The sequence below is a fragment of the Vidua chalybeata genome, chromosome 2 (genome assembly GCF_026979565.1).
Source record: "Vidua chalybeata isolate OUT-0048 chromosome 2, bVidCha1 merged haplotype, whole genome shotgun sequence".
NCBI lineage: Eukaryota > Metazoa > Chordata > Aves > Passeriformes > Viduidae > Vidua > Vidua chalybeata.
In genome coordinates, this window is record NC_071531.1 from 41148349 (window position 1) to 41174985 (window position 26637).

A 26637-nucleotide genomic window follows, 5' to 3' on the forward strand; every position below is an offset into this window, starting at 1 on the left:
ATAAAAATGGCTAAACAACAGAGCTGGGGAGGGTGGAGGGGGAAGGTAGTGAAAGCTTTCGGTGAAGCAGGGGGAGTTGCCAGTTTTTATTTAGTATGGTGGACCTGAACTAGTAGCTATTGCTTCAGACTCACAGAATCACTTATCACTACTTTATTTTTATTTGTATTTATTAATTGTATTGCTGTAGGAGTTGCATTGAGGGCAACAACAGCTGCATACTAGGAGCTTTGTAAAGATATTTTTGTTGGTGTACTGAGCAGAACCACTTAAGTGCATGTCTGGTGTGTGTATTGATCTCACAGACTGTGTTCAGCCAGGTGGGTAATAAATGCTTAGCTATGACAGTTCTGAAAGTCTAACAACCAGACCACCTCTACAACAGCATCTGGTATAATGATGGGAAAAGGATTACAGAGCAAATAAGGACCATTCACTTATTAAAAACAATTAAATAATTATTTTTGCCTGCAAAAAAGCTATTAGGAAGGAAACCCTTTCCCAGTTGCCACTCAGATGTTTTCAGTGCAAGCACCAAAGTTCAGCAGTTGGCAGGTAGAATCTCCACCCCAAATTTATATTACCACATTTATTAAGTTTTGTTAATGCTGCATCTCTATCCTCTGTGCTTCCAGTTAGTTTTCCACTGCTACTGGTTTAATAGAAAGTATTATCTTAGAGTAAATGGACTCTATTTATCATCTGTTTACAGGGTTTTGATTAAAAGAATAAATGTGTTTCTCCAGCCACCTCAGCTAAAACAAGACCATCAATTTTTCAAATCTCATAAAAGACTTGGAGAAATAAACCTGAGGCATTCACTCTCCTGACAAGCTGCCAGACTCTTGCTTTCACACTGGCAAAGGCATTTCTGCCCTTGATGTCATGTGCAAAGCACGAGGATTTGTGCTGTGCTAATCTCTCTAATGAGGGCTTCTCCCAACCTATATATAAACCCTGCTCAAAGCCGTGGCTGCTGGGCAGTCACGACAGAGTCAAAGCACCCATCTTTTGAGCTGCATTTGAGGCAATTAGAGGCTGGGATTAAACAAACACCCAACACCAGTACCCTCAGCAGCAAGGGTTATAATCCTGGTTGGCTGGGGCATGGAGCTGTGGTGGGGCCAGGTTGTCCCACAGTACACATCTCCCTGCTCTTTGTAGTCAGGTCCAGCAGGGAGGCACATCCTGCAGGCAGCAGTAATGGGAACCCTCAGGTGGCTTTTCTGGGCTGGGCTGGGCTACCTGAGCTGCTGCTGTCCCCCACAGGCACAGGCACAGTTTCCCCGTGCCTGCATGACGGTGGAAGCCCTACGCCTGAAACGCTGCTGCCCGGCCTTGGGGACAGAGCCAGGCAATATCTGCGGGTCCCTGCAGGGCAGGGGACAGTGTGAAGGGGTGCTGGCAGACACTCAGCCCTGGAGTGGCCCCTACACTCTCCAAAATGTGGATGACCGTGAACGGTGGCCCCTCAAGTTCTTCAACCGCAGCTGTCAGTGCACAGGTGAGGTGGGTGCTGGGGGGAGGGGATGGGGATGGAGGGGTCTGCTAACCTTGCTCCAAAGGCCAGAGTAATTCCTGGTGGTATAAGGCATCAAGAAGACTTCAAATATTGCCGTTATCTGAAAAGTTCTTCCATATTCATGATACTGTTAGTACTTTTTCAGAGTACTTTTTCAGGGTCAAAGAAGTGTTTTCTCTCATGTGAACTTCCATGTTTTCCTCTTTGCCCATGGAGTTGTCCCTGTAGCCAGGGATCCCCTTTCTCCACAGGGTTTTGGACCTTTCAGTGCTGCTTTCAAACCTCTATCTCTGCTACTCACGGTGCTCTGAACCTGGATCAGCATGCATTGTTTGAAGATTTATTTCTCATGGATAAGTACTTTGCAGCATGACATAGCCCTGTGCACTGAAAGTTTCCCAATGTCAGGCCAGAGTGTTTCCCAGGTTTGTTAACTAAATTTACAACTTACACTGATCCAAAATGTGTCTGCACAACCACCAAAGAGGCCATCCCATCCTTTTCCTCCTCATCTCCAGCTGCTACTTCTCACTGTGACTTTACATGGGCTCCTGAGTTTGAGTGCTGGAGGTGAAATGGATCTAGGAGGAGACGTGCTTGAAGGCTAACCTGGCCAAAGGGATAAGGTTCTAATGAGACCACTTCTCTAATGCTGGCAGGAGGCAGTGAGCAGGAAGGTGAGCTCAGGGCAGAATAAGGTGAAGGACCCCTTCTCAGCAACAGCCCTGGCTGGAGGGGTGTTAAAATGAGCAGGAACTGCAGCCTCAGCCCAGACTTCTGTGCAGGGCTCGCAAGAGATGCCACCACTAGTAGGGCAAAAGGCACATCATAGGCACTGAAATCTCTTTCTAGGCACATTTCAAATGAAACCTGGGATTTCTTGTTGAAAACATCAAGTTGTTTGAATTTTCTAACATAAGAAGAATAAACTGCCTTGCATCAGCCTGATTCTTAGAACGAGCGGAACTGTTTTGTCTAAAATGTATACCTCAGCTCGCACTACCAGGAAAGCCCAGATCAATCTGGGAAGGCAGCACTGCAGAGAATTTCAGCCAAAGACATTAAATTTTCCAGTGCAATTATCAACGGGAAACAGAGAGGTAGTGGCAGATGACTTAAATGGATACATGGTGTTACCAAAACTCCTCAAAATAATACCAATAGACTTTATAGCATACATCAATTTTTATCTCTTTCTTTGACTGGATTTCAAATGCTTGTGCAAAAGGACTTTTCCAGACAGTTTGCAAAAAAAAAAAAAAAATTGCATGCACTTTTTTTTTTTTAAAGAAAAGAAAACACCTTATATATTTCCAAAACTTAGGTATCACATACAGGCACAGATCCTAGGTCAGAAGAACACTGGAGCTCATGGGCATGCACCAATATTTACGTAGTTAAAGTCATTAGAGCATCAAAACCTGGGAGTAAATTGAAGAGCAGTCGAGACAGACATGCTCTGCATAGGCAGACATTAATTTGCTTGTCCAAGTAGAGATAAGCACTGGTATTTGATATTTGCAGGACTGGATCCCAAACTACATTAGCAGAATGTAGTGTACTTTCCTTCAGCTTTACTTCTTCTGAGCTGGCTGCTCCCCTCGGCACTTTAAATCCCTTGGATTCCTCTTTCTCCTTGCAGTTTTTTTTTTTTAATCTAAATATACCAGTGATAAAACAATAAGTGAGAGGTATCCTTAGGCATGATTTTCAGAAAGTTTTCTTGGGCTGTACTCTGCTTGATAATGTATGCAAAACCATTTCTGGGAGAATGCTAAGAAGTTCACAGCTATGTGGGATTTGAATTAGATCTGATGCTTTTACAATGCTGGTGATCGTGACTCTGTGTCTATTAGGGGTTTTTTTATGTTTTTTTTCCACTTGGTTTAATGCACTGGTTGGTTGTCTGCACACCAGCTGTAAGTGGTGTGATGTGTGGTATTTATTAGGCATTCAGAGCTATGATACCTATGTAACATCATGGTAGGCAACATAGGGTAACAGAAATTAAATATGCCCATTCAAAGGGACATGGAACAGTACACATCTCTGCTATTAAGGTGTGTTATTTTCCAAACTGCAAACTGCCTGTTTGGAATAGTTCCTGGATTGTGCAAACTCCAACCCCACCAAGGTTCTTTCTAGAACTTTAACAGTATAAACAGTTGTGTTCCATCTTTATAGTTTAGAACTGGTGCAAATGGTAAGCTATGGGAAATTCAACAACCATGTAGCTGATTATTTGGTTAGACAGTGCCAACTGAACGTGTCACATAGCTGATGGTTATATGGTAAGGAAACTGGAGGAACAGTGAGGAACAGGGGCTGAGATTTCCCAAAGGTGGGATTCTGGAGTTTTCACAATAAATTTAGCTTTTTGCTAAAAACTTAGCATCTAAGGAAAAAAGAAACTCTGAAATTTTTTTCATTTGTTGAAGCCATTCACTGAGGAAAAATACCTTAAAATCCTATCTATCCAGGTCTGGGTACTGAATATTTACAGGCCCCCCTTCCTCCCAAACAACCTAACAAACCAAAAAGAAAAAGGAAAATCCCAAACACAAATATGGATGAATAGCTATAATGGGATCAGATTAATTTTTTTCCATGTCTAGGCTTTAGCAGATAATATGCATGAGTTTTTCTGTAACTGAGGACAAACAGAACAAGATTAGAACAAAAGAAAGATCCAGCTTTGCTTCCCACTTCTTGTGCCAAGAGCCATGGTCAATAAGCAATTGCAGGTTTGTTGTCAGATGCACTTTTTACTCAATGTGTTGGTTGCAGTAAAAATATCATCTCTGTACAAAAATATGGGGTTATGGCATGAATGTAGTTGGAAGGTAGGAAAGAGTTTTTAGATCTTGACTAATTTCAGTTTTGAATCCACTGAATGTGTTCTACAATTGGTTTGGGTGCCCCTCATATTATGCAATTAATATAAATTCTTAAACTGAAACTACTGGACAGATCCTGACACTGTGCAGTACATTTGAAGGGGAATGTGCTAATTTGTTTTCAAGAAGGTGTACATGTTGAATTAGACCAACTGATGGATATGTGAGTCCAACCTTGAATATTGAGACTTGTAGCTGTTTATAAAACAAAGCAGTGCTTCAGTGAGATTAATTTAGTTTAGAAGAAAACTATTTTAGAACACTTGTGAACTCAATACTATTTTGAGTTCTAAATGATAACATTGTACTGCTGGGATAGAGAACTGGTATAACATTTTAAAAACTCAGTACAGAAGACTATTGTGAAAAACCACTGCAGTCGGTCATGTGGTTGCTAGTACAGATTGTGCTGGTGATTAAACAATGGTGTAGTTTGAGTTCATTGAGGAATTAAACATAATTATCATTCTTTTTTTCTGCTTCTGCTTTCTGAGGTTTACATATGGGCATGTGCTGAACATTACTCTATTTTTTAATAGAAGTTTTGATGAAAAAAAAATTAAATCCTTTTGAATTCCTGTGCAATATATTCAAGCTGGTGACAGATGATTTAGCATCTATTCTTTAGATGTAATCAAATTTTCAGTTAAGCCATGTAGCTGATATGATGGCTACCCCGTGAGGTAAAAATTGAGCTTTTGAAGTGGTTATAAAATACACTTCATTTACTTGTTGTAGGGTAATGTGTCTGTGGAGTAATACTAAAGTATAGCCATACCTTGATGACCCTGTTAAATCCAGTGTAGGTACAGGTCTTCCACATCCTACAGCCTGTGAGTGTGTCCAAATGAAGAGCTCGAAAAGAGAGAAGAGCTAACCATTTGTCCTACATGTTAGCAGTCCTGATCTCAGCCTTGAGAAATTGCAGTATGCAGGTGTTTCAAAACTAATGTAACTCCTGTTTTAATGCAATAGCTAAAGAAGTCTGAAAAGGAGTCCTTTCTCCCCATCTGATAAATGATGGGCATTAAACTAGTCTCTATGGAAGGAAGAGGCATGGCAGCTGCCTGGGTGTCATCTTGGTACACTGAAACAAGGCAGAAGATGGTAAGTGTTGAGTGGGTTCATTTTTACTGAAGAAAAGACACTAAGTTGATGGAGTTATTAATTTGTGTTATGTTTGGTGACTGAAGGCCAGCCATATGTTAATGACCACTAAGAGGTAGAAAATCCATGAGCTCAGGCAACCCTCAGGCTTAAGAAGCAGCTGCAGTGGTGTGTTATGTCTGGTGTTAGCGTTCACCAGTGATGTGTGTGAGCACATACCATGTGTCAGGTCATAAGAAGTGTGCTTTTCTCAGTGCCATGCCAATGGATTGACCCACTGGAAGAAGTAGCATGGCCATAGTGCCTACAGAAACAGTCTTGACTGAGAAAGAGCACTTTAAGTGTTGCTCAGATTGGGTACAGAAGAAGGCAGCTCCCCAAACATGTGATCCCATCTCCAGACAGAAGGGTTAATGGAGAATACACAGATGATATTTTGATCAGCGGCAATACAGTGGACATTCCTAGAAACAGTGGAACAAGCCGGGAGCATCCCACAGTGATATGATCTCCTTCCTGTGTACCAGAATGACCTCCCACACTACATTCTCTGGAAACCACAAGAGATGATAAATAATCTCTGTTGTCCCTGGCAGAGCTTCAGGAAGGCTGTGCACTGAGTTCCTATGTGTTAATCACTGAAGGTGAAAAAATGCTAAGGCATGCATCCTTGCATGCTCCTAGAATCCCTGTGTGCAAAAGGATCAAAATGAAAGGGTCTTACTGCCTTACTGAAAATATCTACTGTGCACTACATCCTGCTACCAGGAGATTATTTTTCCTGCTCTTGTAGAGCTGTACCACTGAAGTCCACCATCACCAGCATAACAGACAGGTAAGTTAAGTTGTAAGAGACCAGCATTTCACAATGCTGTCATGTGGGAAGTTCACGTGGCAGTAAATGAACTTTCTGGAAACAGTAATACATAATTTCCAGATCAGTGGCCTGGTAGAGTGCTTTAGAAACAAATGGTGAAAAAGTGGTTTGGGTGGGTCATAAAAAAGCTGGGTCTGATTACTGCAGTAATTTCTCATTGAATTATGGGAAATCCCACAGACCTCCATCATTTTCTTGCCATTTCAGCTGCTGCATAGTGGCAGTCTTGTGATGCATGTTGAAAGAAAATGCCAAAAAACAAGTCTTGATAAAATGAAGTTTTGTGGTTTTGTGTGTTTCTGACAATGGAACATTGCCAAATAGACCTGAGGATGTGACAAAAATGTTCGAAACAATTGGCAGAAATATTGCAGTGTGAAATACCACTTTGCCTGGGAATTGTCTCCTGTTTGCAAGTCTCCACTGCAGTCCTCCTCACTTAGTAAAAGCTCATGCCCCATTGAAAAGTGACTGGGGAAGTGATGGAAAGAATGGAGCCCTTGGATTCCTTCATAGATAGGATGGTTAAGGGAGAAAATTCTGCAGAGCATCAACTGGATATAATTAGCACCTGCCCAAGGGATACAGGTGACAAGTCATTGGTCCATCTGGCTCCAGATACAGTTGGAAAAAAGCTTTCTTCCCATGAAGATAACTCATAATTTCAGGCATTTGCAAATTTCTTCTCAGAGCCTGAGGAGGTGCATAGAGTATATGCACCTGATTTATATTGTCTGATAAAATTATTTCAGGCATCAAGACCTGCAGATTCAAAGGGCCCTTCCTGAGGGAGGAATAGGCACCGTCAGAGCCTCAACAAGTGACTGAGAGTGTCTTGTTCTGGTACCAATCCAGACAGCACAAACCTGGCCCTGCACTGCCTCTGGTTCTATTAGTGCTGCATTTCAATGTGGTGCTTATCCAGCATTGTGAGTAGAGGGGTCCCTTAAGTGACTGGAGGAATAAATGCCAGTCTCAGAAGAGGTTGTTGGCAGATCTTTTCATGGTTAATTCCTGCTTTTTCCTCCTTCTCTTAAGGATTGAATTGTACCTGAGTGTGAGGGGTCAAGAGGTGCTTTCCAGAAGTTCATGGTACATGACTGAAACTTGAGAAGTATACATGACCTAATTATGCAATGTTGCAAGATATTCTTGATATTTGTCATCTGGTCAGTTCAGGCTGGAGTATGTGATGGACCCTAATAGCTAGGCTGAGTCATGAAGAATGAACAAGACATAGATAGTGGAATACACTGAATTGATAACAGTAATTGTGCTTACTGCCCCCCCCCCCGCCCCGTATCCATACAATCCACACAATCTGCTTTGTTTCATATAACTATAACCTACTTACTTCTTCTGGTGTATGTCTTCATCTCCTTTAGCCAGTGCAGGCCCCTGGCTTTGGGTGCCTTCCCTCATAGCTGGAATATGGCAGCTGAACCCAGCTGCTTCTACTTGTGTCATGACAAAATGTAAGCTATATATCTGGAAATTGTCCTCATTGGATGCCATTGGGATGTGCATGACCCAAAACCTCATTGAAGTCTTCATGTTTGTGGTCCCTAAAAACTGATCACTGATCCTCAGCTTCATGACAACATGTGAACTTAGAGATCTCAGGGGCTCTGAAGCAACTGTAACCAACCTACATTTGGTCCAAACTCTGCAGTAAGAGTCCTCATATATTTTTGGCAGGTCTCACAAGAGTCTGCCACACATTTCAGCAGCTCTTACCCTAAAAGCTAGACATAAGCTTCAGAGCCTTGTTGGTAACACCCCTTGTAACCTTGGGGGTCCTTGAATTTGGTAATAAGCCCTGTAGCCCCTAACAATCTGAAATCTTGCTTTAATGTGAATTGTTGTTCTGGTCATAGGCTCAAGCCTACAGCCTAGGGACATCTGCCTGTCTGCAAACATTTCATAAGACACTTCCTCATCCCCATGTTAGTCCTGGATCTAGTAGCACCAATATGTGTGGTGAACAGCGAGATTTTGTGGCATTTTGGAAAACAGTTGTCTTAGTTGTTGTGGAATGAGTGTGTGGGGAGTTGGAGGGGAGGTTGAGAACAGGTTAAGGAGTCAGTGCAGATTTTTGATAGCAGTGTTGATATCCCAAAGTAACTCTGTTGCCATTCTGCTCCCACCTGCCTCCGGCAGCCTTGTCCCATGTCCTACACTGCTGCAGCCTGCCAGCACAGGCAGGGAGCAGGCAGGGAACAGGTGTGTACTGTGGGAATGGCTGGTTGTTCCCTGGCTCCCCCAGAAATGGGGGAGCAAGATCCAGTAGGGCCTTTCTGCTGCTGCCAGCTGTCTGCCGCAGCATGCAAGAGGCCACACTTAAAGCAAGCTCTGCTTTCCTGGGCTCTCCCATCTCATCAGAGAGTCTGAGCTATTATCCTAGAGCAGACCTGATTACTTGCCTTAGGAGTGATGCCAGTGGGGAATGACAATACTGCACTGTTTCTCAGGCTGTTATTGCAGCACCGTTTAATAACGCTTAAAGTGTGTCTAGCAGCAGCCCTGGTGCTTGTCCTGGTTCATGTTGGGCCCTGGATACACTGTTAAGAGGCACTAGTTTCACATAGGTTTTGTCCTTAAGAGAACTGTTTTGTTTAGGGATTTTTTTCTGTGCTTAAGGATCCATGTGAACTGACCCTGTTTTGGGTTTGATCCTGGAAGTAGAGGAGTACATGAGAGCCAGTCGAGCAAAGCACTTCATCACTGGCTTAACCTCAGTTGCTCAGCTCTCTGTTCAGTGAGAGTCCTCACATGCCTGAGGGCTTTGCAGAGCTCTGAACACCTCAGAGCGTCAAGCCCATTACCCAGCACTTGCCCAACTGGCTGAATGTGATTCTTGGCCCTGCTGTGGCTCTGGGAATCGAGCCAGTCATCCTTCTGGTTAGTCAATTGGCAAAGCTACAAGTCTGCTCAGCTGCTGTCCTTTCCAGGAACTGGCATCTCTGGGGAAGAAGAGCACTAATTCTTCATTCTTCTACATTGCACTGTTAGTTTTCCCTGATTCATAATGTCATGACTGATTGTTCCCTCTTGATCCAGGAAACTTTGGTGGGTACAACTGTGGTGAATGCAAGTTTGGCTGGACCGGCCCCGAATGCAACAGGAGGAAGCCAGCAGTTGTCAGGAAGGACATCCACTCCCTGACAGCAGAGGAGAGAGAGCAGTTCTTTGATGCTCTAGACCGTGCCAAGACAACCATTCACCCGGACTATGTAATTGCAACTCAGCACTGGAGAAGTCTGCTTGGTCCAAGCGGAGAGGAACCGCAGATTGCCAACTGCAGTATTTATAACTACTTTGTTTGGCTTCATTACTACTCAGTCAGAGACACGCTCTTGGGTTAGTGCTTTTCTTTTCCAATGGGCTCTGCAGGTAAACAAAAGGGTGAAAGTACCACTGCTGGACAAAGGTCCCAGTAGAAGGTACAGAGCCGTGGAGCAAAACAGTTGGTGGTGAGAAGCTGGTAGCCTTTGGACCTGCTATGGTCTGGTCCCCACACCCCATGGCAGCTGGGGCACACCAGTTGCACTCCTGGGGAGTCTAACAGGGGGCAATGCACAATCTCCACTTGAGTGAACTGAAGTGTGGCCAGGCAGTGACTGACTTCAAAAAGATGTTCCCAGTCCATAGGACAAGGTAGATGCAGTGGTGGTAGGAAAGGAAGTCTGCAGTGGTGAAGCCATGCAGAGATATTTGAGACCAGAGTGCTACTGCTTTCTGTGGCAAGTCCTCACTGCTTTCTGTGGCAAGTCACCAAGTCCCCAAGGATGGGATTTGCCTGACAAGCCACAGTTACCTTTTAAAACCTAGCTCAGAGGTTTGGGTATCTAACGCCATGCTTTCTCCCATATTCAGATTCCTAGGCCGCATTTCTTTCTAGACAGAAGTACCTATACCAGCCCCATTTCACAAAGCCTACTTCTTGTAGGAGGTGCACCAACCAGTTCAGCTTTTCTACCTGGCAGTCCCATGTGCAAGCTGAACAGCCCATGTCTTATCTCCTTGCTGGAGGGTGACTGCTACTCTGCAGTGGGTATCATTCAGTTTGCGCCCCTGACACGGCTCCCTTTTGCAGGGCTGAAGGAAGCAGCCTCTGGCCTAGTGAGAGCAAAGGTTCTTCAAGGGACAGGACAGTCATGTGCAAAGGGAAAGGGAAACTTCTAGTACTGCTGCAATGGTAAATAAATCCATATGTGATTTGAAGTCTCTTACCTCTCACCCAGCAAAAGCACTATGCAAGAAATAACAAGCACCATTTGAAGAAAATTGGCAAAGGATTCTGGATTACTATTGGCATGGAAAATGCTGAGGTTCTCTTGATAGATACATGGTCTAAGTCTTGCAGCTGAGCAAGAGAATGAGGTAATGCACATATTAGCAAGGAGATAGGGTTTTAAAATTAAAACAGCTTTTTAAAATCAAAATTCACTAAAGTGAGAAGAAATCTTTACAATATTCAGCTTTTTAGGGAATGTGAAGTTTTGTTCAGCATTGAAGCAAATATCCACAGAGGAGTTTGTTTCTCTTGTCCCAAGTAAGTGATGTAGCTTCTGATGTGTTCACTCTTTTCAAAGATGCAGAGCTGAAGGTTCTTGTTTAACTTCGCTCCAGGCAATAGAAGGAAGTGCTGTCTTTCTATCCAGCCTCATTTGAAGCCTAAATGCTTGTTTTATCATCCCTTTGTAGGACCTGGCCGCCCCTTCAAAGGTATGGATTTCTCCCACCAAGGACCTGCCTTTGTTACTTGGCATAGGTACCACTTGCTGTGGCTGGAGAGGGAGCTGCAGGTTAGTTGAACAGCCTTTCCTTTTCCTTGCACAGCTTCTCCTTTTTGCTCTGTCACTTTTTTTGAGCTAGCCAACAGTAAGCTACCTCCTAGGATAGTTTCTCACCCAAACTCCCAGTAGTATTTGCTCATTTATCATTTTTTTGTTTTGTTTTAAGTGAAATTAGTGATTTCTGCTTGCTGAGGACTGAATGGTTTCTCACCATGAACAGTGATGTGAAGGTTATCATGGAGATTTTTTCCCTTCATCTCCACAACAGAGGATAGAAGATGTGAAGTAACAGTATTTATTAATAAAATTGAAGCAAAAAACTTGGTGACAGAGATTGTTGGCTGATGTTGAAGATACTGTTGAAGATACATATACTGAAGATATGACGTATTATACATTTAATACATACATATATTTAGCAATATGCCTTTTAAAAATATATGTTAACATGCCTAAGAGTCAGTTGCAGAAGCATAGACTCATTTCCATTTGCATGATTTCTGTATTGTCAGTGTTGCCGTATTTCAGCCTTACAGATCTCTAATGAAAATGGTTGCTTATCAAAATAGCTGCAGGATCTTGCTTGTGTGAAATTGTATCTGGCAAGCAAGCACAATCAAATGCACTGTACTCCCCTATTAACACAAGTTCAGATTCCTCCCCAGGGCCAGTTTTCTGGAACAAAAGCCAACCACACGCACAATTTTACCCATTACCCACTTAAATCACTCAAAGCCTCTTACTTGCTTAAGGCTCAATTCATCTCTGCTCCTGCTCTCCTGCCTGGTCTCTGACTTGGCAGAAAGCCTAACATGGCCAAAAGAAGTGCAGTCCCACAGTAGGGAAACCAGTGACAATGCCTTTGCTTACACTGATTTAATGCCACAATCTTTTGGAAGGAGTTGGAGTGGCTCTGTGAAATGCAGGTAGTTGAAATGCAGAATGAAATGCTGAATATTCAGTGAAATATCCAGTCAAACAGCTTGAAGGAGTCCATTTCTTTCTCTTTCCTTTGGAGCTGATTCCCAACTAAGGTATGTCTGTCCATTGCAGCGCCTGATGGGCAATGAGTCCTTTGCGCTGCCGTACTGGAACTTTGCCACAGGCAGGAACGAGTGTGACGTCTGCACGGACCAGCTCTTTGGAGCATCGCGGCCTAACGACCCGGGCTTGATCAACCTCAGCTCCAGGTTCTCCCGGTGGCAAGTAGTTTGTAACAGGTAGGAGGGTATCCAGAGCAAGCTCACATATGGACAAAACCTTGCTGTCATTCAGCATTGACAGCATGGGCTGCTCTCTCAGTGGGAGTGGCAGGAAAGGAGCCGAGATGTCTTCTTAAAACTGGAAATTGCCATCAGTTGATGGGTAGATGGTTCTGTGTAAACTTTCTCATATTGTAGAAGTGTATTTTTTAAAGATGATTCTTTTAGTACAGGATTTTAGTTGATTTAGCCAATTTATGGCTGCCAAAAGTCTGAAGAGTTTCCTAATTGGCAAGTATCTTTCAAAAAAGGAAATGCCTGTGTGTTGGTTCTCTATAACATGCACCCAACTGATCTCAACAGCAGAAAAAGAAAATTGTTTTGGCATATAGAAAGCTAGAGATAGGCTGGAAAGTCTGCTACCTTGTTTTGGATGACACTTTAACCCTGATATATATAATGCAGTTTAGGGATTGACTTTGAAATATCTGAGATTTCACATGAAAAACAGCACAGAGCCAGCCAGGAGCTTGCTGCCAGCTCCCTGTGGGAATGTGCTGGCTCGTGTGAGAGCAGGGCTTTGACAGGGGATTCAGATGCGGGATCAGGGTGCTGTGTCATAAAATGCTGTTGGTTACAATACCCATACCTCATTCTTCTCTCAGCTCAGGGGCAATGTGCAGTTAGTCAGACAGAGGTACGGAAAGCTTAGGTTTTTCAAAATAGTCTCTTTTTCTGGATACCTAAAGAGATATTTGAAATTCCAGTTCAGGTACCAGTTGCCTTTAAGTCTTGGCCCTACTTTTTCCTGAAAGACAAATAGAGCTTTGGATTTTTCTTGAAAACTGAAGTGACTGAACTTTTGTCTCACTAAGGTTAAACTGAGAAGAGCTTTTGTTTACTTCAAAAGTTTATGAAAAAAGTTTAAGAAAATGCTGTTTCCTTTCACACTGAATAGAACAGATATTTTTGTTTCAGCAGTGTTGCACTGTTTCTCTCCTTCCCTCTTTCTCTCCCTGGTATAAAGTATTTGCTCCCCATTAGTTACTGAGTAAGCCCAGGTTGTTCTCAAAGACCCTGAAAAAAGAGGATGCAATGCATTGCTCTTGCTTTTCTTCTAAAGTGGATGAGGGATGGCAAATGAATATCTGTTTTCTGTCATTTCTTGCATTTTCTCAGCTCACATTTCCCTTCATTTTTCCCTTTTTGTTAAGAGTTAAAAAAATAGTCCATAATCAGGAGTGAAAGTTTGTCAACTCAAAATTGAAAACTCCGTTTTACATTGCCTGACAAAAACTTCTTACACAGCCCTTGGGAGTCGAGCAGGCATGATGGGAGTTGTGCTTGCTTTTTCTAAAGCATCCTCTCTGTGTGGACAATGAACCTGGTCTAAATGACTGATGGTCCACATAGGATGCAGGGCCACAGAAAGCCGTGTCATGGTGACAGTCCTGAAATAAATTCATCTCCCAGGCTGTGGGAGTGAACTGAGCTGCCCCAGGAGGTGTCCATCCCAAATCTCTGCTCCCTCACATGTATAGCCGAGGCCTCTTTGTACTGCATGAGAAAAAGCCAACAAACAAGTCCTCACCTTCTTCTGACTTGTGCTTCTCCCTGTTCCACGCTCAGTTTGGACGACTACAACCGCCTGGTCACACTGTGCAATGGCACTGATGAGGGGCCGCTGCGGCGGAGGACGCCCCACGGCTCCAGCGAGCAGCTACCCACTGTGGAAGATGTCAGGAAGTGCCTTTCCCTGCAGGAGTTCGACAGACCCCCCTTTTTCCGCAATTCCAGTTTCAGTTTCAGGTTTGTCCTTCGGCTCTTCTAGAGCTGGCTGGGTCACTGGTTTTCTTTATGGGCACATTTATCAGCAAATTTTGGTTACTTGATGATGCTTTTTCCCATCCGCAGGAATGCGCTGGAGGGCTTTGATAAACCAGATGGAGCCCTTGACTCGCCGATGCTGAGCCTTCATAATTTGGTTCACTCTTTCCTGAATGGGACCAGTGCTCTCCCTCATGCAGCTGCCAATGATCCCATCTTTGTGGTATGTCTTTTACCCCCATCGTGATTGACAATGGCTGAGGCTCAAGGGTACCTTTCTCACAAGAGATTTGCAGAACAAGTAAAGTGAATTCCCTAAAAAATAGTTCTTTAAATAGAAAAGGAGGAATCCTTTATCTTTTCTTGAACACTACCACACCTGCATAAGTGTTGAATAAAAAGGAAGAAGATTCCAGGGTAATTTGTAAAATATAAAATAAGATTCTAGGGAGAAGAGCTGCTATTCCAAGTCATGCTGCCTTGAATAATTTTATTAGGTGGTATCTAAATCTAATGGCTTATATTGCAAAACAACAAAACCTTATTTTACAGCAACAAGGTTAGGTGAAATTTGGGATAGTTATTTTAAAGTAGTAGATTGAGTGCTTTGTTTCTTTGTTTTAATATTTACAAGCTAAAAGGAAGTCCATCTAATGTCAGGGTGTATTGGGAAATAAAAAGAATATGATTTCAGTGGTGCATTGGAATAGTGCTGCACTGCCATGAGCAGCACAAACAGCATTGTGAAAATAAAAAGCCAGTAGTTGACTCTGCTTATACATATTTCTTCCCTAATAAATTCATGCAAATTTATTCTCCTCTTTGTTAGATTAAACCACAGCATTTACATTACATATATAAATTCTTTATATATTATATCTATATATTATGCAGATACATTTCTTTCTTACCTTTAAGTTTTCAAAACTTTTTTTTTGAGAAATTAGGCCAAATACTTTTGTAATGGTTCTTCAGATTGTTTCCTTAATGATTCTTTAATTCCTGCATTAGTTTCTTTCTTACACAGTGAAATTCATTTCACTATTCTGTAATTTTGTACAAAAGATTATTTTCTATAGGATATTTTCCAAGTTTTTTCCAGGGTTGTAATTAAAAAAACATGAGTACATTAGAAATTAGTTTCAGACATTTGTAATAGTTGTCTGAAACATTTTTCCTGCATTAGTTAATTTTAGATCTATAAAATCACCTGATCAAAGTCATGAGCACCTGGAGCTGGGGAGCTGGTGGCACATGCTCTAAAATGAGCAGGACGGAGTCATATTTCCTGCAACTTTCCATACTTGTTCAGAGATGAGAGATTAAAATAATTTTTAAAGGCACATTCACCTGAATGAGCTCAGTGGCTCCTCACCTGCAATGATTCACATGTCTTTTTGATGTCAGCTGATGTTAAACTGTCCAGAGAAAGGCAAAATGTCCCATGCAGAAGATCAGTTTAGTCTTCTCATGAGCTTTCCTGATTTCCCATTCTGTAAATCCCATCTAAATTAGATTACCCTCTTCTCTCTCTTTCAAAAGCTCCAGCTACCTCGTGTGTTTGTTGTGTGTTTTAAAGGTGGTTGATTTCTGAAAGAGCTTAATAAATGCGCGTGCCCATGTCTGGATTTGCAGGTTCTTCACTCCTTTACTGATGCCATCTTTGATGAGTGGATGAAGCGTTTCAAGCCCCCTGACAACGCTTGGCCTGAGGAGCTGGCCCCCATCGGGCACAACCGCCTGTATAACATGGTCCCTTTTTTCCCTCCGGTGACCAACGAGGAGCTCTTCCAAACTGCAGAAGAGCTCGGCTACACCTATGCCATCGACCTGCCAGGTATGTCCCAGGATGCTGTTCCTTACCAAGTGGTGAGACAGCTCACATTTTCTATGGCACAGGCATATATAAAATAAGGAACCTTTCTCAAAATGCACAGGTCTATTTACCTGCTCACTTCCCAACATTAATATTTAGGTACCTGGAGAGATGTACCTGGGTGTTTTTTCTTGTAAACCCCCAATTTTAAAGATATTCCATGTCCATAGCTGGAATCTTCATTAGTGTTTGACTATTCATTTGAAATTACCCTTGACACAAATCAGACAAAGATGAAATAGCAAGAAAGTGAAGTATTTATGCAGAAAATCCAAATTTTGCAACAAGATATTAAAATACTTGTAAAAGGCGGAAGACTAAGATCTGTATGACAGCCATGCTTCAACTGCTTTTCCAAAGATTAAATCTGAGTAGTTTCTTTTTCCATTTCAGTGTTACTTTGAGAGCCATAAGGTGCTTATCTAACTTGTGTGGGCAGGAATTTCTTCTAAATTCTTACCATACATCTCTGGTTTTAATCTGTGGAGACTGTTTAAAGGTCTCTAGACTGCAAAAGATTGAAACCCTTGCCCTCAGGCTTCATTCATGCAGGGGAGCCCTGATTTGTGGAGGCATGCTTGCTACTTTTGCAGTACTTTTCTCAGGGTCATCCCCAGAATTTTCCCTGAAAATTTAGCTTCCTTATGAAAAAGGAAAGGAAAACTTATGGAGTTTAAGCTTTCCTCCCTTTGGATTACTGTCCCCCTCTCCTGCTTTGCAAATGTGGATGCCACTTTGGCATGAGGCACCCAGAGAGGAACACGGGTAGCTTGTGAGTCTGTTGCTTCTGACTCACACCTAAATAAATTTCTAGCTCTTTTTGAAGGAGTGTATCTGTTCCTGTCTGCATGGCCTGTGTTCAGACAATGCAGCTTTTACATCCAAACTCTTCTCTTTCAGCTAAAAGAATAACTGGCTAATTGTACTTCAGGTAATCACATTGGAAATAAACATATATTAATACATTGCTGGTTCTTACTTGAAAGATGATAAAGCAGTAAACAATTCATTTTGGGACTTTACTAATTTTTGGAATGGTTGCAGTCAACCTTTTTGAAGACTGCAGATTGGGGCACAAGACTTTTGGTTGCTTTTATAGTCAGTTTGACATCTCCCTTAGCCACCTGTCTCCTCTAATCCATATTTATAGATAACTTATAAACATGTGCAGTCCTCTTGAGAGTGTGGTTTTTTTTTTTTGGTGGTTGTTTCATCAAACATATTATTGCCATCTCAGTATATGTAGCATTTTTCAGAAAAGGAGGGCAGGCAATTTTTGCTTCTGAAAGCACAAATGAAAACACAAACATTTGGTCAAGTGGAGCAGTGTTATTATAGGAATAAGCAATATTATGTTTGAAGACAGTGGTTCTTCAGAAGTGGTTCAAAATCAGCAGATGTGATCTGGAGCTGATCAGCAGAAGCACACTATGTAGTGTTTTCAGTTAAAAGCTTGACAGTAGGCTGCTTTGTGGTCTTTACAAAAATTTGAGGGTTTTCTGAAAATGACCAAAATAGCTTGGAAGCAGCTGTCTTGAAATGTCACTATAGAAAGAATTGCTTAGATCATTCATAATTTTGGCCAAATTAGGTGAAAGTCACATCTCACAGTCTCAAGCTGCATCAAGGGAAATATAGGTTAGATATTAGGAAAAAGTTTTTCACTGAAAGAGTGATAAAATACTGGAATGGTTTTCCCAGGGAGGTGGTGGAGTCACCATCCCTGGATGTGTTTAAAAAAAGACTGGATGTGGCACTTGGTGCCATGGTTTAGTTGAGGTGTTAGGGAACAGGTTGGACTCGATGATCTTGAAAGTCTCTTCCAACCTTGTGATTCTGTGTGATTCTGTGTGTGTGAAAGAACGGTCTTTTTGTCTTGTCAATGTTAATCTTTTCCATTCCCAGCACTTAAATTTGTATGCATTGTTGAAGTTTAAATTCAGCTGTAGACTCCTCTGGCAGGAAGCATCTCCAGCTCTGGTATGTGTCTCAGTTATGTGGTGTGTTATGAATTTTGCCTGTGGCCAGTAGGCCACTAAGCTGCACAAGTAATCATAATTATTAGGAAATATTATGTCTTCTGTGTAATTTGCAAAATTGAATTATGGACTGTCCTCACTTCAGTAATTTCATATTTCCAGGTTCCCTTGACGAAACCCAAGCATGGGCTGTCATGGTTGGATCCACAATTGGAGGAGCACTTACAGCTCTGGCCATGCTTGTTCTGCTGCTTGTGCTTTTCCAGCACCGAAGGCACAGAAGAGGTTTTGAACCCCTGATGAATGTGAGCTTCAGCCCCAAGAAGTACATGGGAGAGGCCTAGTGCCCTTGCTTTCTTTGCTTGCTCTTGTAGGAAGTGACCTTGATTGCCTTACTGGTATCTTAGCTGAGACTTTATCACACACTCCTTTGGTAGCTGACTAAATTGTTCTCATTCAGGTTTTTCCCGTTATCTTGTGAATTGTAATGTGCGAAGTCTCTGGGTACGTATGAGAAAGGCCCAAGTCAGGCTAGATTTTTCTCATTACTAAATGTTATCTGGAGTGTGTGACACTTGTAAATCATCCTCTAGAGATTTATATCAAGACAGCTGAGAATCCAAATAGGAGAAAACCAACTTGAATAACCAAGATAATTTTTCACCTCAATGTATTCTTGATTTCATTTAGCAGCATTAAAATGTGCTGAAAGTTATTAATTCTACATGTATATTTGAGTAGTACATTATTTTACAATTATCAATAAATACTCTGAATAACATAGTCTTGTTTTAAGGTTCAAAATGTTTCATGCAGTTTGACAAAATATAGGAAAATCCTGGTTACAGTTTATTTCAGAAACATGATCAATTTTGTATGTTATTTCCAATAAAATTGATAGCAATAGGTAAACTCCAAGACTCCAACTCCTAACATTTAAGACCAGCAGTTCCCTGACTCCTAGATATACACTTGTGTTTTACCTCTGTGCTAGGGACCTTGGACAGAAGTTGAAAGTGGGACGTAACGTTTTTTGTCTCTGATGCGCTGTTCTATGAATCTAGACGTAAACTTCCAAATTTCCAAAGTCTAGGATGCAGAACTCAAGGTAACAAGACTAAGATAGCTTGCATTACTCAGGTGTGCAGGTGGGGAATCAGGTTTGGATATGGCAGTTGTTAGACCCCATCCTAAACATTCCTTTACACATTCCCTATATATTTCTTTATTTAGACAGAGATTTGAAACCCATTTGTGTGGTTCTCCGGTGTTATCTTGGAACAGGTTTTTTTACATAGCAAATGACATCTTGAACAGATGCTGTCAGCTTTGGTGCTTGATATATTACATTAATGGAGTATTCAGACTTTGTGTTTTGTGGGGTCTTGAGTCTTATAAAACCTTTGCTTTTTTAAGCCTTGAATAAAAAAAATCAGTTAGTAAAATTTTCTGGCATTTCTTTTAGACCTGCTAAATATCACCTATGTGGACTAGAAAGATGATGTTTTTCACATATACTTAGCTTTGAATATGTGTAACTCACAAAACGTACCTCTAAAATGCAGACTTTTTGGGTCAAACAAAGTTGTGATTTGCTCACCACACACTCAGATAGCCTTTTCTCCATCAGGTGGACAGCAGTCTGCTGTTATTTCTGCTGCTTTGTGGTGCCTTTGGGAGATCCCAGTGCACTTGTTCCTGGATTATGTCCAAGATGTCAAAGGTTGAAGCACTTCTTTTATAGCAGCTCAGCTCAGTATCTTAGTACCGAACTCAGGCTGCCTTTTGGGGGTTTTGTTATTTAGGGACTGGTGTTATCTGGTGCTGAAGACAACAGATGAGGTCTCCAGAGATCTAGCTTACACATGTTGCATTAGTTGACCCTGATCTGTGTCAGAAGGTAGCTAGGCCTGAGATCTCCATGTGCCTTTCTCAAAGAGCTGTCAGCTGTTTTCCAGCACTACAAGGGTCTTCATATAGAATCACAGAAGACTTTGGGTCCAGATCATTTAGTCCAGCTCCTCTGCAGCAAGCAGGAACATCTTTAGATCAGGTTATTCAGAGTCCTATTCAACCTGACCTTGAATGTTTGCAGGGATGGGGCATCCACCGCCTCTCTGAGCAACCTGTGACAGCGTTTCACCGTCCTCATTGTAATAAATTTATTCCTTATGTCCAGTCTAAATCTACCCTCTTTTACTTTGAAACCACTACCCCTTGTCCTATTACAACAGGCCCAATTAAATATTTTGTCCCCATCTTTCTTATAAGTGCCATTTGAGTATTGAAAGACTGCAGCAAGGTCTCCCTGGAGCTTTCTCTTCCCCAGGCTGAACAACCTAGAACATGCACCAGTTCATGCTAAACACTAATTTAGAGAGCTGCTGTTGGGTGGAAATGGACACAATTTTGTCCTTCATGGGATCTGGATGCCAAAATTTAGGAGGCACTCTAGGCTGCTATTTCCAAGGGTGGATGAGAATTTTCCTTGGGAGTCACAGGGTGCCCAACTAGCTCCATCAACTGGAGGTTTGGATGCTGCTGCCCCAACGATTTGCTTTGCAAGCTACCCTGGTAATGGGCATGTAACAGTGGCAGTGGGGTAGAGGAAGGAAAGAAGGAGGGAGAAATGTAAAAAAATGTAGCACAGCAGCTAACTTGTTAGAACAGATTTTGCTTAAGAGCCTGTGGGTAAAGCAAAGGAGAGTTCTTGTCTCTCATGTAAACTGAGTGGAAAGGTATTTTCCTTTCCAGAAGAAGAGCAATGAGGGCATTAGATTGATGCTATGCACATAACAGGTACTAGGGTCAAAGACCCATGCATTCCTCTTTTCACTGGCTGGAGCTTAGTTTGGTAATTAGGGCTTTAACAATGTGAGTGGACTTAACAGCTGCTTATAAAAATCTGCAGCTGTATTGAGAGCACAACCTGCCCTCTTGTGGCTTACTGGAATATTACTGGTGACACCAGAAAGCTCTTTTTCTCCCTCTTAAAAAAGTACAGTATTGTTCTAGCAACGAAGAAAAGTTGTGTCTTTGGTGAAGGAAAGAAGCACACGTCATCTTTGCATGAAATGCTTAAAAAGAAAGGAGACTGAACACAGACACTTTAAAGAACGGATGGAGGAAATCCTGCAACAAGTCTGACTGTACAGGTTGGTTTTACGTGTTTTGATATTCTATTCATCCCAAACAATACAAGATGCATTTTTTGTTGCTGTTTTATGCAGATGTTATTAAATATCTACCATCTCTTGTTTCATAAGTTGTCCTGAGGCTGCTGGGTGGGATTAAGAGGGATGCTCAAAGGCTCCCACAGATGCCTAAACTGAGGGAAAGAATTCTGAAAACATAGTATCCCCAATCTCCACATAGCCCAGTACACCCTAGGATTTTCATCCTACAAATCAGTGCAAAGCATAACCTCAGCTGGTGCTCATGGACCACCTCTGCCCTTCACATTTCCCCTTCACATTCATAATTACACAGCCACCCAATCCAGCCCAGGGAGGAAAGATGAAGGATCAGTACATCTGTCTTTGTGTGCTTTTTATTCAAGGCACTTTGCTAACAGATGGGAGGTGCACTGCTGAATGGCTTCAAGCTGAGATGGGTATAATCATCACCATCCCTGCCCCCTTTAAAATAATTCCTACTGAATTGCTGCTTTCTTCTGAGAAAATGCACACAGGAGCTACAAATGAGGTATTTGATCTCTGGAGAAGAAGTACTCAAAAACATCCCTTCCTCAGCCTTTTTTGTTAGCTAGACCAATGCAGCTTTGCTTGTAGGGCTTTTGAGTGGATCGTCTTTCTGAAGAGTTTAATGCTCTCTGGTCATTAGTTAATTGCTCTCTCACCTGGCTGTACTGGATCTGTGGGCAGTTAATGCCTCCTTCTGAGTCACTCAGTAGATTAGGTGCCTAAATTTTGACACTGTAGTAAGCTGATGAAAGCCACATCATCTCTGTCAGTCATGGCCTGTGCTTTTGTGAAAATTATAATCATGAAAATATTCTTAAGGAATTAGTGAGACCCTGTTTTCTGAATGAAATTAAATCTCATTCCTGTCTGTTTAGCTAAATGCTTGAAATGGAATTTGTTCCAATTTTGTCCTGATTTAGGAAAGAAGTGATATAAAGCTACCATGTCTCATGGCTATTACTGTAAAATTTTAAGTTGCAATACCATTACTGACTTTCTTTTGGGGCAGACACATACCTATGCTTGTGATGGCAGAAAAGAGAAAGAAAAGAAGCAGATTGAAAGACTGTCAGCTAAATTTAGTAGGAAAGGTGTACACTTGCAGAACTAGGCATATAGGCTGATAGCTACCAGGAAGGAAACTCTTTTTCCTGAAATACTGGCTGTGCCCTGCTGTGCAGTGCATGCAGCCAGTGATGTGCCCTACACACAGGTGCCTGCACAAAGCTGTGTCTATGATCCCGCTCTGCTTCAGTGCTCCTGCAGCTGAGAGACAGCAGATATTCATTATCCAGGGCTTTTTACTGAAACTGGGCTTTCCAAAACCTGGGTGGTCAGACAAAGTGGTACCAATGCTGCACATTTTTTTACACACCAGCTTCTTCTTGTGAAGGGGCATTCACCATCTCTTCCATGGACAGCAAAAGTACCTCTACACAAATTAAGACAACATATAAACCATTGCACTGTATAGATCCAAAACCATGCTCCAAGACGTGCAGGGTATGGATGAAATATGAAAAGCTCCAGGTATTCACCTTGCTGCGGAATTGGCAGGTTATTTTGTCTGTTCTGATCTTCTTCATGAATCTTGTCTGCACTTATGATGATGTTACCATTGCCATGTGCTCCCACTTCAGATGTCTCTTTTGTCCATGAGCCAGGACACATGGGTTTTGCAGGATAATGGCAAAGCTAGTAAATCTGACTGTGAGAGTGAGAAACCTCAACACACCAAGCTTTTCACTAGAGACCAAATAAGCAGTCAGGTCTCTTCCACATCATGTAATCCAACCCTGTTTGTCTCTCCTTCCTTCACTGCTCTGTTCTGTCTGGCCTCTTGACAAACTGATGAGCCCTGGAGCAACTTCAACAGGCAGGAGAGAAAGAAAGTATGGGTGGACTGCAGCCATTGCCCTTGGCAGCACTTCCAAGTGCCTGAATAAAGGAGGCAGTCAAGGAGTCTCCAGCCCTTATCTCTGTCCTCACAGATTAGATTAAAAAGATCCTCTCCAGCACCATCGTTTTGCCTGTCATGGATCTCCTTCTGTGGCTCCTGATTTTCTGCAACTGTGTAGCAGAGACCTCAGCTGTCTGTTCTGGAAATGGTGAGTTGTGTTATGTGGATTTATGGCTGGAAGACAAAGGCTTAAATGTTCAGTGGTAAGGCCACAAAATCTCCCTTGCAGCTTCCTTCACTGGGTGATTTCATTGCTGCATCCAGGCTGCTTCCAGGCCTGTTTCCCTGCCATCCATCTCTGGTCTATTCTGTCTCTTACCAGATTTTTAAAATTTCTGACTTAGAAGAAGGTCTCCTGAGATTTCTTTCATTTTTTTTCCCCTCTGCATGCCTCCTACTTGAAAACATCTTTCAGTGGCTTCATATTTATGTGGAGGCATTATTGTTCAAGTATCCGTAAGAGTTTCACAGTTGCCTCTTCTGCCTGAGTTAACAGAAAAGCTACTAAAAAAGTTAAATGCTCAGAAGCTGTTCTTGTCAGCAATGAGGCTGGTGGCTTTGTTGGGGCTAGGTGCCACCAATTCCAGATAGAGCATGAAGTGCTTATTAAACCTTCTTCATTGGGTTTCTTTTTAATTTTTACCAGAGATTTCCAAACTCCAGCCCAGTTTGTATAAGCAAATTTTTTCACTCTCTTTCATGCTGCCATCCCGTGATCAGTAGCTGCTCAGGATGCAGAGACCTTGCCAGAGAGCTGCTTCTTCCCGTGGTGCTGCAGTGGGCTGTGCAGGGCCAGGGCATTGCCAGGAGAGCCGCTGTGCTCAGCCCTTGCAGAGGCACATCAAATCCACTCCCAGTCCTCGGGACCGATGTCAACAACCGGGTTCATGGCTGGCAGGTGCACTCCTGCCCGGCATGCTGTGCTCTTGCTGGTCCCCTTGGCATGGCTGTCTGGCAGAGCTGTGAACAAACAGCTCCACTGAGAGCAGCTCCAAGGCTGTTGGGATGCATGTCACATCCCAAGGCGGCTGCGTGTCCTCCCCAAGGCTGGAGAGGGAGCCTCGGTGAGCTGCAGAAAGCCTGTTCCTTGTGCAGATGTGTGCAGCAGCTCCGAATGCCAAACCCCATGGATTTAGAATTCAGCTCAGGGCTTTGAAAAATACAACTTGTGAAGGCAAAGCACAACCCTTCCTGAAGAAAGAAGAAGATGGATTTTTTTAACAGAAGGAAAAGCCCTTCTTGTTTTCCTCCAACATTTTCCACATGTAATCTTAGGATAAGTTGATTTTGCAAAAGCAATGAGAGCATTTGTTTTAATATGGAATTTTTTGTTTTTAAATCAAGCCCCCAAATAAAAATATTTGATCAGGGATATGACACATATAGAGAGAGATTACAGAGCTCAGTGCTCATTTACACTATGTCTATCTGCTGGTAAGAAAGAAATATACCCTGGTGGCTGTGCTAGGACAGACAAACATAAAGATAAAAGGTACATTTCTACTTAAAATTGAAAAGGGAGGGAAAAAATGGTACTTTTTGTTTCAGTCTTGCCTATATCTGAATTTTTTATCTTGGTCTGGGGATTGCTAGTTGTGCTTTTGTGATGTATACTTAATTGTGTTATTCAGACAGATGAATTTGTGTCAGCTCATCAGAACAGCCTGTCTCGTGCTCATTTTTGCTTTAGTTGCTGTCAGTCTCTCAATATTGGTATGGTTTTTATTTGGAAAACACATCTCTAGTAGCACTTTACAAAATTGCTCTCTCTTCTTTTCTCTAATATTCCATGATTTATTTCATTTGGACACAAGGTAAGGGCAGGTTTTACACAGAAAAGTGAATGGGAATGGGAATTTATTGAGCAACAAAATGACTATTTGGAATATTGCCTTTGCCTGAAAAGTGTCAGCAAATTCAATTTGCAGCCAGGGAATGTCAGACTTTTTTCCTTCCACATTTCATGGAATGTGTAGTGGAGCTGCTTGCCCTGGAATAGAATCCCTTAGTTTTCAGTTGTGCCTGGGGCATGGTTAAGGATCTTTGAAATTGTTTCAGGGAGGAGTCCCTCAAATATTTCAAATGGGGAAAGAAAAAATCCAGTCTGAATTTCTAGCATGTTTGCATTGCAGTGCAGGATTGTCCCAGCTCTCTTTTCTGCTGGGAGGAGCCCAGAGATTTCACTTCTGTTTGTTCCTCTAGAGACTTCTCCAGTTTCCCTTCTCTCTTCCACATTGCTTGCCTTATCCTTTTGGCTCTTTCTGCCTTGCTTGTCAAATATATCTATTTCATCCTCCTCTAACTTTACCCATTAATATTCATGCCAGTGGGGGAAAGTAGAATGATGCTTAAACTTAGGCTGATAGAAGAAGCCTCATAAATTGAGTAGCACGAATAGTTGTCCTATGTAGTAACCATTTGTATTGTGTATACTCTCTCTGCTGTTTTAAGTACAGTCATGGTTACAGTTGAAAGATGGAACTTTTTAGCATCTAATAAAGACTGTGTGAAAAGTTTCTGTATTTATAATTTTATTGATTGTTTTGAATTAATTAATATCTCTAGCAAAACTAAATACATGCATTATTGAAGAAAATCATTAACCAGAAAAAAGAGAAACTTCATCACAAAAATTAAAATCCGGAGCCAGACTAGGCATCTTTATCTGTTTCACTTTAAGGGTATTTTTTACTGATACTCACCTCACATCTTTCCTCTTAATTCAATTATTCTGTAGCTCTTGGACTTCTTTAATTTTTCTCTTCTCTTTTTCCCATGCTCCTTATCTCATAAAATAATTTATTTGAAGTAACTATAAGTATCAAAGATGTCTCATTGCAGTAGGCTGGTCTCTTCTCCAAGCCCCTCCCATCCCTCATGCTCCCTCCCTGCCCTGTCCCCAGAGCTCCTGCCTGCATAGGCTGCTCAGCTCTCTGCTGCCTCCCATGGGCTGGGCTTGGACAGGTGAAGCTGATGACAGAAGTGGGCATCATCCATCACACGAGCTGCTCAAAAATGGGCCATCATCCCTCTCTTTATCAGACAGCATCATTCCTCATGCAGATCCCAAGCCCAGGGGAGGTATTTTGCATTTACCTCATATTGCAAGAACTTGACACCTGCACATTCTTTATATCAGCTGGGAATCTGTATCTGATGGCTCTCTGGTATGCCTGAGCTTAGCAATGAATCAGAAAACATTTTCTTAGGCCAACGTTTTCCTTGGATTAACTTCAACAGTCGTTTGGATTTATTGATGTTTGCCATAGACACTACCCGAACATTCAGGTAAATGGATATGCATTCCACATATGCAAATGTAATATTAGGTTCAATAGTGTATTACACCAAGAAAGTGATAATAAATTCAGCAGAGTCTCAGAATTTA

At 42.1% G+C, this 26637-nt stretch overlaps 1 protein-coding gene across 1 annotated transcript; it reads left to right on the top strand.

The window, feature by feature from the left end:
- The first annotated feature begins 1032 nt into the window (after window positions 1-1032).
- On the top strand, window positions 1033-19531 carry DCT (dopachrome tautomerase). The gene is made up of 8 exons (XM_053936247.1): window positions 1033-1504; window positions 9464-9763; window positions 11111-11211; window positions 12256-12422; window positions 14034-14213; window positions 14319-14454; window positions 15867-16068; window positions 18249-19531. The coding sequence occupies exons 1-8, from the start codon at window positions 1204-1206 to the stop codon at window positions 18428-18430; spliced, it is 1569 nt and encodes a 522-aa protein (XP_053792222.1). The 5' UTR covers window positions 1033-1203; the 3' UTR covers window positions 18431-19531.
- The last annotated feature ends 7106 nt before the right edge of the window (window positions 19532-26637 follow it).

Bases quoted from the DNA above. Each gene is read 5' to 3' on its own strand.
- DCT (XM_053936247.1), top strand. From the start codon at position 1,204: ATGGGAACCCTCAGGTGGCTTTTCTGGGCTGGGCTGGGCTACCTGAGC. The intron at 11,212-12,255 runs GTTAGTTGAACA...TGTCCATTGCAG, and splicing joins GGCTGGAGAGGGAGCTGCAG to CGCCTGATGGGCAATGAGTC. The intron at 14,214-14,318 runs GTTTGTCCTTCG...TCCCATCCGCAG, and splicing joins AATTCCAGTTTCAGTTTCAG to GAATGCGCTGGAGGGCTTTG.